Source organism: Chanos chanos, chromosome 9, assembly GCF_902362185.1.
Source record: "Chanos chanos chromosome 9, fChaCha1.1, whole genome shotgun sequence".
Taxonomy (NCBI): domain Eukaryota; kingdom Metazoa; phylum Chordata; class Actinopteri; order Gonorynchiformes; family Chanidae; genus Chanos; species Chanos chanos.
The window spans coordinates 4,770,646-4,783,707 of NC_044503.1; the positions used below are offsets into that span (position 1 = coordinate 4,770,646).

Here is a 13,062-nt window from a genome sequence, read left to right on the forward strand (position 1 = left end):
ATCATAATCTACTGCTGTGTTTAGGTTAGGTTGAGACGTGAGACGTCGGACTTTAAACAAGGAACATATAGTTCCGTGGTAAGTAAAAATACTGAAAGTAAATAACTAATCTGTGCATTTTTTTAACTTTACAAAGCAATCAAACAAAAATGTTTTTCACGGGAATGAACGTAAGGAACGATTGTAGCGTGGTTATTGTGGAAGCCAATCGACTAGCAATTTGCATATCTTTTCTACACATCGAACATCGTTGAGTAGCCTGCCTGGCTAGTTAATGCATTAATGCTAATATTAGCTTTTTGACGGCGAACGTGAGAGCGAGAGTTTTATTATCTTTTGAACACTCGGACATCGCAGGTGCACAACTTAATATTGTGCAGATTTGTGTGTTCATAGTGATTTTTTTTTAAGTGTAAGCTTAATTTGTGTGTTTCTGACAGTTGTGTCACGGAGCTTGTGTACTGTCTCGTTCCCGTTGCTTCTGACGTCGGAAATTGTGTCATTCCTTTCTTTCAGTTATAAAAAAAAAACAAAACAAAAAAAAATACCCTGATCCATGTAATGGGAGGTGTGAAACAAGAACAGAGTGATGTTCCCACGCAGAGGAGTGGTCACCCCTCCGACGCCACCCAAGATGAGGTAAAGAACAACGTTTTTTTGACAGAGAAAAGGCGATCCATATCTTAAAGTGATTATCAGGATGTGTACATTCGTTGAAGTTAAAAAACCCATCCTTCTCTCAGTCCGTCCGTGTTGAGCCCGGAGGTGTGTTCTTCACATTATGGGTGACTTAGATCATTTGGATGATTTGTAAGTTATTCGTGGTGGCTGACGTTTGAAAGACCAGATTTCAATTTTTTTCTCGTATGTGCATCCATCGATTGTCCAGAAAATGCAACATTTCAAACAATGTCTTGATGTCAGAGTTTCCCAGAGGAGATCTGTGTACAGTCCACAAATTTCCCACTGATCCCCAACACCACATGTTTGTACATTAAGCATCTCGGTTTGAATCCACCTCCAGCCACACTGTGATATCCGACCAATAGCCTTTTAGCCCACTGTATCTGGGTTGTACTTAACCGTCATTGGGGTTTTCATTCTGATATCTGAATCTCGCGCATCAGTAAACGTGTATGTGTGGAGAGGTGGGGGAGAGAGAGAGTTGTATGTGAATTGAGTTGTATTTGACTTTTTTTTTTTTAATCCCCCCCCCCCCCCGCCCCCCAACACACACAGAGCACACTCGCCATACAGCCGGTGAAAAAACGAGGGTGGCCGAAAGGGAAGAAGAGAAAGAAGGTGTTGCCCAACGGTCCGAAGGCGCCGGTGACGGGCTACGTCCGCTTCCTGAACGAGCGGAGAGAACAGATCCGCGCTCTACACCCCGACCTGCCTTTCCCGGAGATTACCAAGAGACTGGGCGCGGAGTGGAGCAGGCTGGCCCCTCACGACAAGCAGGTACTTTTTTTTTTTTAAATTTCGCTGGACATGATTGGACAGAGAGGGAGCCCAGTGGGGTTTTTTTTTTTTATTTAGCTGATAGAAATCAACACAATGTGTATTCACTATAAAGGCAAACTGAAGGAGATGTGTTTTGGTTGTGAATCAGCAGTTAAAAACAGAGCTGCTTGAATTGACTTATACTTAAATATATTACTCTGTGTATGCAGAATAAAACTGTTAATGCCCAAAGAATGGCTGTAGCCATGGCAACAACTGCTGTCTCAAGTGATGGTTATTAAGATAGAAAATAGATAAATAAAAGCATTGCATCAAATATATGTGTGTGTATGTATGTATGTGTATATGTGTGTGTGTATATATATATATCAGCATTGTATATTGTAGCATTGTGTATATATTTTTCTCTGTCTTTGTGTTTATTGGGAATACTGATTGGTGTGTAGTGGTTTTTATCTGATGTGTGTATTTCCCCATCTCTCTCTCTGTTCAGTGTCAGTAGTGAATGGTGTGTCCAGCAGTGTTTTTAATAAGTTGCATATCTCTCTCTCTCTCTCTCTCTCTCTCTCTCTCTCTCCCTGTCTCTCTCTCTCTCTCTCTGCTCATTGTGAATAATGGTCGGCGTGTAGCGGTATCTGGACGAGGCGGAGAGAGAAAAGGTGCAGTATGCCCGGGAGCTGAAGGAGTACCAGCAGAGCGAGGCTTACCAGATCACCACAGCCAAAGTCCAGGACAAGAGAATCAAGAAAGGTGAGCAGAAAACACCTCTCTTTTTTACCACCCACTGTCTGTTTTCTGAGGTCTACGATTATATTTATACGATTCCTCCTAATCAATTTTTTTTATTATGTTTATGTTTGCAGTGTATGATGTGGACCTGTTTGTTTGTCTTTCTTTTCCCTTATGCCTTTGATTCTGCGTCCTACTTTTATTCATGTCGTGATTATTAATTCATTAATGTACACAGACTACAGATGTTTGGGTTTTTTTGTTTGTTTGTTTGTTTGTTGTCTTTGCAGAGGAGCTGGCATCAGTCATTATCAGTGCTAATAATTCTGGAGCGGCAGCCCTGAAGGTAAACGCATTATTTTTTTTTTCTCGTCTTAAATGAGAGAAAGTCTTTGCCAGAGGTCTGTAACACCCAAACAGACGCTAATTACGTCACAGACATTTTCGTGATTTATCTAACACCCTTCTCTCCGCCCTGCTCCTCAGGGTTCGGACCTTTCGAACAGGTTTGACGTCCCCATTTTCACAGAGGAGTTCTTGGACCAGAACAAAGGTGAGAGAGAGGAGAGACTAAAAATACTGTCCATTATTGAAACAACAGCTGAATAGTGTTCTGGTCTCTCAGCAGACCAGTTAGAATATTTACACACACCTGTCAATGCTGATGAAGTGAATTCTTGTAAATTATTACAGTGTGATTAGCTTAGCTCAAGTAAATGGTCCAAAATATTTAATTGGTGTTTTTGATATGTATTTGATATTTTTTTTATAGTTCTCTTTTTGATTGATTTTTGGAAACTAGCTCATGTTTGTGATGATCACTTGATTCGACAGTCCCTGTATTCACGTAGCGAACTATTAACCTGCGGGTTTACACCAAAGGACATTTCCCAAGGCTGATGCCTGACAGTTAATGTCATACTTAACACTAAATGACATTCTTCCAATCTGACACATGACTTTAAGCCTGTGTAATTTATGCCAAAGCACATTTTTCCAGGCTGACATGCGACGGTTAATCTCGTACTTTACACCAAATGACATTACGCCAGGCTGACGTCCGACTGTTAAAGGGATAGTCTTACGCTGTATCCATCCCCCCGGCTCTTTTAGACAGAAACATTTGATAAATGAGAAGAGTGACTGACTGCTGTCTTTTTCCGCGTCCCGTTACGTAAAACGTTTTGCAGCACGGGAGGCGGAGTTGCGACGGCTACGTAAAGCGAACGTGGAGTTCGAGGAACAGAACGCTGTTTTGCAGAAGCACATAGCAGACATGTACAGCGCCAAGGAGCGTCTGGAGGCCGAACTGGGTCAGGACGAACTCCGCGTCCAGGCTCTGCAGCGCCACCTGCTGTCCATTAAGCAGACCCTTGTCAGCAGCCTGGCCTCTGTGGCCCTCCCTGGTCTGTATTACCCCTTAAAAAAATCCCTTCTTGTTGCTTTGTCTGCTTGTCTCTTATCCACTTTATTCACGGAAACGCATATCCCATAGTTTTTATTTTTGGTCTCTGTAACGTCTCTGCTAGTGTAATTACATTTTGGGTGTGTACTAGTGGATATAATCATATAATCTGTCCATTCCTCTGTTTAGGCACCGGGGAGACTCCCTCTATCGGGAACCTGGACGCTTACCTGAGTCGACTGAGCAGTACCTTGGAGAGCAGCCCCAATGAACACCGGGCCTTGGTGCACAAACTGCAGGAGGTCCTGGCCCACTTTGACAGGTGACTGACGGGCCAGCTCCGATCGCGTTCTAGTATGAGAGTCGATGCCTCAAACCCGCGTGTGTGGAATGACACTGATGAATGGCTGTCCGGGTGTTTGTTTAGCTGTAAAGGGTGTGCGCTTGGAACACGCGCTGAGTGAAAATATTTGGTTGCCGGTTTACGCCCGCAGTCGTTTTAATTCCCACGCCTGGAAAACCTCCTTTTCTATTTTTATGTAAAGAAATAACCGGCTAAATTCCTCAGAGCCACGCTGTAACTTAGCAGACTAGAAAGACCATTGTAAACACCGGGATTATGCTGAAGAAATAAGAACTATGACAACAACAACAACAACAACAATATTAAGAATAATGATATAGTATATGCTGTATAGTTTAGATAGTTGTTCACATAAATTCACCATTCCTCAGTCGAACGAGAGTAAAAACAAGAGTTACATATATCATAACACATACGTTTATGAGCGACCAAGCCACAGCTGAGGTCTGTTTTAGTGTGTTGCCTATAACTCCCTGATGTGTCTCCCCTCAGTGACAAGCTGTGAGTGTGACATGTGGACACCATCATCGTCATCATCATCATCTTCTTCATCTTCAGCATCATCATCCTCTCCAGACACAGAGACGCACCGGCCCGGAAGGGTTTTAACCCCTTCCTGGCCTTCACGACGGCTTATGGTGGTGCTACCAGGGCATGGATCCCTTCTCTGATACAGGGACGGGACCAGTCAAGATCCGCTTTTCTACTCGGTTTCACATGGTTTCCTGTGAGTGGTGTTAGCTAGCTACAGGTTTTTTCTTGGTTTTTTTTTTTTGTATTGTCTGGGTCAGTTCTGTAGCGTTTGGTTAGCATTAGCCTCATCACTGGAAACATTAAAGGAGCATGAATCGCATGCTTGTGTATCTTCCAGATAATTGTGGTGAAAACAACACTCAGTAAATATGTGTAATATTTTTTTATTCGTAGGTGAGTTGAGCTCTCCTTTTCAGGTACAAGAAACCAGTCTTGATAAAACAGCAAGACTGAACATTAATGAATTAAAAAAAAAAAAAAAAAATGATGAATTAATTTCCATCCTGACTAGGATTGTACAGTATTACAGTCACACCCTGTGCCAATTATTTTGGCATCAAAAACATGTAGTTAAGATTTTTATTTTACTTTTTTTTTGTTATATTTACTAATTTGCGATAGCCTTTTCCATCTGTCATTCCCTAAAGATGTTTACAAATAAACTGCTACTCTGGAACAGACGGCAAGCTGCTACTTGCTTTGAGAGAATTCTTTTACTGTACAATTTTTACACTATTGGAATCTGGACTGTTTTAACTTGGGTCTGTGGCATTTTGGCGGGGTCAGAGATGGGCACACATCAGTGCCTGACCCTGGATGGAAATAGGTATTTATAGAGGAATTCATAATCTTATTTGTGAGAATACACGAATTAAAATTGTTTTTTTTGTTTGTTTGTTTGTTGTGTGTCAGAGGTTTGTATGTTTGCAGAGGGTGTAATGATCTTTGCTTTCAGTTTTTAATGTCACATTAAATAAATATTGAGCTTTTATTCATGCGTCCACTCAGTTCGTCTTCTATTGTGTGTGTGTGTGTGTGTGTGTGTTTTTAAAGATGTGTCTTTAAACGAGGAACGCGTTCACCTGATTCATAATACTTTACTGTGAAACTTCACACAGATATAGTTTGTGGGATCAAGTAGTCGAAGGAAAGGAGCATTGTATTTGCTTTGGTCTTCCAGCAGATGGCGTCGTTGCATTAGAAAAGCTGTAGCAGTCTGAAAACGGCAACCGCCGCTTTCAGTGACCCAGTGCCTCCCATTCGTACCCGGGGCGTGTTTCCTCAAATGCAACTTTTTCACACAAGCTTTGATTTATTAATTTCGTCTAATCTGTAATAAAAATTGTACGGGAACTTTCGCTACATGAGTGCTGATAAGCCATGGCCCTTGAGTTACAAAATCACGCTGGGTTCTGTTTTTCCACTGACCACGTAGCTTTCAGGATGCACGCAGTACATCTCTAATTATAGAGGGCGAGGGTGGAGGGAACCAGCAGGGCAGAACACTCTAAAAGTACCAGAGTTAATTACCAGAGACTTGCCCTTTTGTTACACCCTGAGTCGTATAAACTAGCTAGGCTATGACTAGGCTGGGCCTACATCATTTCTACTCATAAGGGAGGGAGAGCATTCAGCGCATTCCGTGAGGTTCACAACAGGAATTCGTCTGGAAAAGTATCCAGTTCCGTAACCGCGCAACATTACGCTCAGGCTTGTATTAATATGTAAAGGGGGGGGGGGGGCGCTGTTCAATAAAATGTAAGGAGTCGATGGCTTTTGGACTATTTATTTACTAAAAACATAGAGTATGTAACACTGAGAAAAAAGAAAGTAAATAATTTAGCGCCATTGACCCACTCCGATATTTCACAGTTCTGGTCAACACTGGACTAAATAGCCTTTGTATTAAAGCTGCGACTGGAAAGGGGAAATAATAATAATAATACACAGGTGTTCGTTTCAAAGTTTTGTGGTTGTTTAAGTGGAAGAGATACGCGGCGTGACCAGGTTATGCGGGGTTAACAAAGTGGGAAGGACCCCGGTGATAGTCATGTGCATCGCCAGGGTGTTGAGCTTGGCCAGTGACGTCACACTCGTAGCTGTCCTCACGACTGCGGTGCTGAACAAGATGGCTGAGCGTCGGGTTCTGAGAAGCTGAGAAGGCAGCAAAAAATACTCACATTTACGGAGTGACAGTGATTTGGACGAAAAGAAGGCAGACTTGACTAAACATCTACTGCAACTGGCGAAAGATATTTAAAGTAATTATTTTTATATCGACCTACTTAGTTCATTTTTGACATATAAAACAGTGGGGTTGGTCACTGTACAGTTTGGCTTTTTTTTTTTTACAAATCATTTTATTTCAAATTTCTGTTTTAATACTGAAGGGACAATCCGCTGGCCGAAGACCTCTGGCAGAGTTCATATCTAGAAGAAGAAATGTCACTTCTCTGTGTTGGAGGTAAGAACGAATTCATTCAATCGGCGAAGAGGAGAGTATTGAGGAGCGGGGGGATGTGCCCCTCGTAATAGCCAGCTGTTGGTCATTTACTCCGTGTTTCTAGTTTGACCGGTATTCGCTGATCGTGCGGTTAAGAGATATCGCACGTTTATTCCGCTTGCGAAACGAAAACACATTATTTAAAAGCCTGTACAATCCATTTCGAATATATTCTCTGTACTTCTACCAGCACCGTTACCACCAGCGTCTTTTTAAAGGAAATGGAGCAGTTTCCGTTAAGCTGTTTGCTTTGTTTTACTCGTTCGTGGCATTTAAATGGATGAAACCTGTTACTAATTTATTTTCGCTGAATTAACTCAATACTGCAAGAACTGTCATGCTGAAATTTTGCTGAAAAGAGTAGGCAAATGCCATGACACCTTTTTACCCTCCATGGTTAGTTTGTTAAGCGAAATATGGCTTTATGATGGACTGTTAATGCCAGAAATGACAATTTACCATATCTTACCTCTTGAACAGATTCCAAATAATAGCAGCTTAACAGTGTGATGGACGCTTGCAACGAGTATGTGTGTGTACCACGAGCAGTTGGGTGTGTTCGGAGAACACATTCAAAAGGCTCAAAGTGCACGCTGTTTGATTTTTGTTATAAAAAAAAACGCACATGTCACGTCTCCACGTCCATATGTACAACTTTCTCATTCCAAAAAAGCGGATTTGTCGAATCATTCGTCAAAGGCTGTTTAACGAAGATCAAGCTTGTGTGTGTGTGTGTGTGTGTGTATGTGTGTGTGTCCGTGTTCTTCGATTTCCATTTTGAGTCTGGAGCGCGTTTGATTGCTGGAGAATACTCAGCACTGTTCGTTTCGACCCGTACTTCTTGGTTTATTGACCGTTAACCCCCTAAACTGAAGTGAACTTAAAACGAACAAATGCGCGTTTAGGGTCGTTTTTGTAACACGCGCGAATTCACTGAGTCCACTGGAACTTCAGATGAGCCAAAAAGGCCCCACGAGACAATATGAAGCGTGCAAGGTTTATTTCCATTTCTTATAGTCAAAGTGCGTTTTGTTTGATGATGATATATGTTTCGAAGTAACCGACAGTTCTGAGAATGAAGTCTGCCTCAGGGAATTTGTTGAGTCCAGACAAAATACAGCCGACCGACAATACATCAAGAGTTAGTGGGCAGAGGGAAAAAATCAATACAGCGATGTTACAGTGCCCTATTGACCTGCGAGTGAGTGAGTTATGCCAAAGGGGGAATTTCACAACTAATTCACACTCATATTGCTCCGTTTCCCCCGAAAACTTAAGGGCTGAAAATTGTCCAGAATTCCATGCGACAGGGTTGGCAGCGTTTCCCGAACGCTCGCCCACACAGTCAGCTCTCCACCATAACATGTCCACCATTGCTTTGTAATTAAATAGTCAGAGAATTTCCACCTCCAGCGTCCAAAAGTGACATTGGGTGTGTGGGTGTGCATCAAAACCAGACAGATTCCTGGCAGTTGCTTTCAATAACCTGCACAGATGTAAAGAGGGGTCTCTGGTCTGTTTTTTACAAAAAATAAATAAATAAATAAATAAAAATTAAAAAAAAAAAAAAAAACACACACTACCCTTCTGTTGCCTTGTCTATCCATCCTTCTCTTTTTTCTCCTTTTTTGGTAATGAGCTTGCAAATCAACTACAATCTGTATCCTCCTCGTTTGCCTTTTTTTTTTTTTTTTAATCTCATTTTCTTTCCAGATTTCTGGCAGTCTTGTCAGTGTCTTTCCACCCAGGCACCCTCAGGGAATAAACTGACAGGCTTTCGACTCGGAAGCTTGTTAAAGCTGCCTATATTTTTTGGGGGGGGGGTTTGTTTTGTTTTGTTTTGTTTTGTTTTAGGTTTGTTGTTGTTGTTTGTTTGTTTGTTTGTTTGTTTTCTGAAAGAACCATGGACAAGTGACCTCCAGAATCACATAAGAGTGGACAGAGAAGACTGAGAATGCAAAGAATGAGCAAAGGGAATGTCTTTAAATGATGTTGTTCACATGCCCACTGCGATGGACGAGGATTGGTACATTCTAGAAAGATCTTAAGAATGTTTCTGAGACACTGCACAGCGTCAGCTCACTGTCAGTTACCTTTCGAAAAGTATATTACGTGTCGCTCAGAATCACTGTTTACCGTTGTGTTTTTAAACAGAGCAAAATGCATGCGTAAGCATGTAATTAACGCGTAATTAACACAGTGGTTGTTATGTATTACATTGTTACAAGCCCCTTAAAAAGGCCAGCATCGTCCAGTTCCAATGCTGAACTTGAATTCTATTCAAAACTAACCTCAATCCAAACTGTGAGTGATTGTAGTGAGTAAATGAAGTCATTAGAATGAGTGATTTAACCCTGTCTAATTGCAAATTGTAATTACACTCTTTGTTCACAAACGTTCATTAATATTGATGGTCCTATTTTGCATTGAACATAGATGCTTTTCAAAGCACGTATTTTGGATTGCATCCTCAGCACAACGCAGCCTGACTGAAACCTTCCGCTGCTGGACTTATCGAGATACAAATTCTCTCCACCATGTTGCTAATAGAACTCCACCTAGCCAGCTATCACATTATCAGGGTTAGATTGAACTCTAGCTGAAAAAATATGAAAGTGCAAATTAGCCCAGACCAGTCAGAAAGGGGGTCTGAGCGGTAGTTCTCGTCTTAACGCTTACGTGTCGCTTATATATCGGTTTTTAATGAAATCGTTGTGACTCAGACGCAGACTTGATGTGTTGGTCTATCGTTCAAACTCTCCGTCTCTCTTCTTTTATGATTCCTTTATGACTCTGTCATCTGTAAATGACTCATTTTCTTTCTCACAGCAGGGCTCACTCTACTATCATTAAGATGTCTAATTGAACTTCCTCTTTCTTTTCGTTTTTTTTTTTTTTTTTCCTTTCTTTTTTTTTTTTTCTTTTTGAAAGAGGGTTGTGATTTCATTGTCTTTTGAAAACAGAAAACGGTTGCGATTTATTCCATCATTAGCGGCGGGGGGAAAAAAAAATGCTCCATCATAAATATCTCTTCCGATTTCGTCTCGTTATGGAAAATGACTCTTTTTTTTTTTTTTTTAACCGAACTTGTTTCGTTTGGTGGGCGCGAAGCACTGTCAGATGTGTTTGGGATTTAAAGGAATCCTCTTAGGCTCCTTCGTTGTTATTTTTAGCTTAGAGTGGGCCCATTCCACCATGTTTCAGACCCCACCGCATATAATTAGTTTGCTAACTAATTTTCCTCCAAACGGATTGTGCTAAACACTTGTATTGTGATCTACCAGCAGAGCCAAATTGCTTTCACATTGTCCCTGTTAGCTTGGCACCTAGCAGCCTCATGATACAAAAAAAAAAAAACAAACCTCGTGCCGATCCCACACACACACACACACACACACACACACACACACACACACATACACACCTCTATCCCACTACCCCCCCCCCCTCCCCCTCCCCCTTTCCATTCTCTTCTGTCATCCTGAAATAGTTATTTTTAGTGGTGGGGCTACAGTCTCGTGTTTGGACGCTCACACTCACCACTCCCGCTCTGCTGCACAGAAAGATTAATGGAGCGAGAGAGAGAGAAGAGAGAAGAGAGAGAGAGACACGTGCACACTCTCCACATGGCAGAGAGGAGCTGAGAGGGAGTGAATCAGAGAAAAGACAGAGGGAGGAATTTCCAAGCAGGAGAAGAGTGTGGAGGCTGGAGGTGGAAGCTGCTTGGTTGGAGGTGTTAGAACCGTCAACTGGAAAGAGAGATTCTGCCAAGAAAGGTTGATTAAATTCAGAAGTTAGGAATTTTTTAAGGGTAAGCGTTAGCAGTTCCAGTGTTTTTATTATTCCCCCCCCCCCCCCCCCCCCTCAATTGATCCATTAGTGCGAAATTGCCTGCTGGAAAATAATTATTTTCTGAAAAGAGTTCATAAAAGAGAGCTTGAAAGCAAAAAAAAACTCCTTAAGCTTCATCTGGGTGATTTTGCTTCTATTGCTCAAAGAATGGAGACTAATTTTACCCACAGTGTGCACAAGATGGTGTTTATCTATAACTTCAAGAGCCCTGTGGCCTTCATTGAATGATTCTGCAGTATTGTAATCCAGCACACAACTACATGTTATGTTCTGGAATCTTCTGCACATTTTTTTTTTTTTCCAGAAAGTCTTCAGTCTCTAAAGGACAGAACAGATTTAGAGTCCGGTTAGAGCTGTTTAGTAATGTGTTTTTTGTTTTTTTTTTCACTAAAGAAACCCAATCACATGCAAAGACCACCACAGAACCTCTCTGTAACGTCAAAACCGCCAAGCAGTCGTGACAGGTCTAATGTTAATCGGCCCCATTCTCGGGAATTTTGTCTCTTTTAGGGACGTTGCGGCAGTTTCCGGAATCGCGGAGACACACCACCATCTCTTTTTTAGCTCTGCGAAATGAAAGGAGAGGAGAAAGAGCAGGGATTAAAATGACAGCTTTGAATTTTAATGCCCCCCCCCGCCTCCCACGCCTCCGCCCCAGCCTAACCCCCTTAACACGGGAATATCTGCCACAGCGCCGCGGTCCTCATGAATTATTAATGCTTCATAGACGTCAAAAGAGCTTTAAAAAAAAAAAGAAAAGAAAAGAAAAAGTAACTCCACTGGAGAATGATGCTCTCCCAGAGTTTTCCCAAAGAGAAAACCTCTTTCTTTCTCTTTCTCTGTCTCTGTCTCTGTCTCTCTCTCTGTGTATGTATATATATATATATATATATATGTGTGTGTGTGTGTGTGTGTACGTATGTATGTGTGTGTATGTATGTATGTATATATATATATACATACATGTGTATGTATGTATATTTGTGTGTGTGTGTGTGTATGTATGGATCTTCTCTTTGACCACTCCTCTTTTCTTATCAATCCACCAGATTCATTCTGATTCTTTAAGTAAGAAGACAGTGGTGATTCCCACTCTTTCTGGAGGGGAGCAGTTATGTACACTGCTCAAAACATTTTCTGTCATCACACTGAAAATAACCATCCTGTCTGGTTCAATCTTAAATCATAAATTCTTGCTTCCACATTCAAATGTGGTCCTGTACTGTATTATAAGGGTATGTTGGTCAATTGACTCTCTAGTGGTAGAACAAAATAACTTACACTTTGACCCATTTACACTCTGTATCCTTATAAAACTGGGAGAATTACTGGTCCCTGTGCAGTCCAGCCACTGGTGTTTGCCCGTGAGATCATCAGAGAGGATATTGATGTGTGTTGGTAGAAATTAGCTTTGATTCTGAGATCTGGGAATTACGCCAACTGGCCTCACGGCAAAGTTTCCAAGTTCACTTCGTCTCATCCCTGGCAACAGAAAAACAACCACCCTGGACGTCAGTCAAACCCGCTCCACGCTATCCAAGATGTATCCAGATATGACGCAGAGCATCCAGTATGATCTCGTTTAGTTTGTACGAAAGATGAATCCGACGAAGTCCCAACTCTGTTTTGCTGTATCTTGTGGTGGTTATGTGCAGTGCTTGTGAATTATCATAGGAAGACGCTGTGACCTTGATGATGGTTTTATCCTGACGTTTCTCCATCTCGTTTTGTTTCTCATGGCTGACCCGTTTTTTTTGTTTGTTTTTTTCTTCATTGCAGTGAAAAAAGCCAAGCTTGATGGACCGCAGGGTAAGCCTTCGCAGATCAGTAAAACAAAACCCCTTCAGCTGCTCATTTATTTATTTATTTATTTATTTACCATTTTAATCCCCGAGACAACACTGTAACAAAAGGTATATTTGTGTGCATTTATATTTGTGAATGTGCGTCCATCTGCGTGTGCGTGTGCGTGTGTGTGTGTGTGTGTGTGTGTGAATGTGTGTGTGTTCTGTGTATATGTGTATACCTGTGTGTTCATTTCTGACAGAGAAACTGAACACCTATGTGACGCTGAAAGTGCAGAACGTGAAAAGCACCACCATCGCCGTGCGTGGAAATCAGCCATGCTGGGAGCAGGACTTTATGTTGTGAGTCCACCTCCTCTTCTCTTTCTTTCTCTGTCTCTCTCTCTCTTTCTCTCTTTCTCCTCAT

The 13,062-nt window shown here is 41.7% G+C and overlaps 2 protein-coding genes across 2 annotated transcripts in view; both read left to right on the forward strand.

The window, feature by feature from the left end:
* The first annotated feature begins 526 nt into the window (after positions 1-526).
* Positions 527-5,487, forward strand: hmg20b (high mobility group 20B). The gene is made up of 8 exons (XM_030784025.1): positions 527-639; positions 1,240-1,461; positions 2,094-2,214; positions 2,484-2,539; positions 2,680-2,746; positions 3,384-3,599; positions 3,788-3,920; positions 4,455-5,487. Exons 1-8 carry the CDS (start codon positions 562-564, stop codon positions 4,465-4,467), a joined length of 906 nt encoding a protein of 301 aa, XP_030639885.1. The 5' UTR covers positions 527-561; the 3' UTR covers positions 4,468-5,487.
* A 1,451-nt stretch (positions 5,488-6,938) lies between these two features.
* The window catches only part of unc13a (unc-13 homolog A (C. elegans)), a 47,265-nt gene continuing 41,141 nt past the window's right edge, over positions 6,939-13,062 (forward strand). Inside the window, exons 1-3 of the mRNA XM_030784006.1 lie at positions 6,939-6,960; positions 12,631-12,660; positions 12,899-12,998. Of these exons, the coding sequence (XP_030639866.1) occupies positions 6,939-6,960; positions 12,631-12,660; positions 12,899-12,998 (152 nt within the window). The remainder of the gene's footprint in view (positions 6,961-12,630; positions 12,661-12,898; positions 12,999-13,062) is intronic.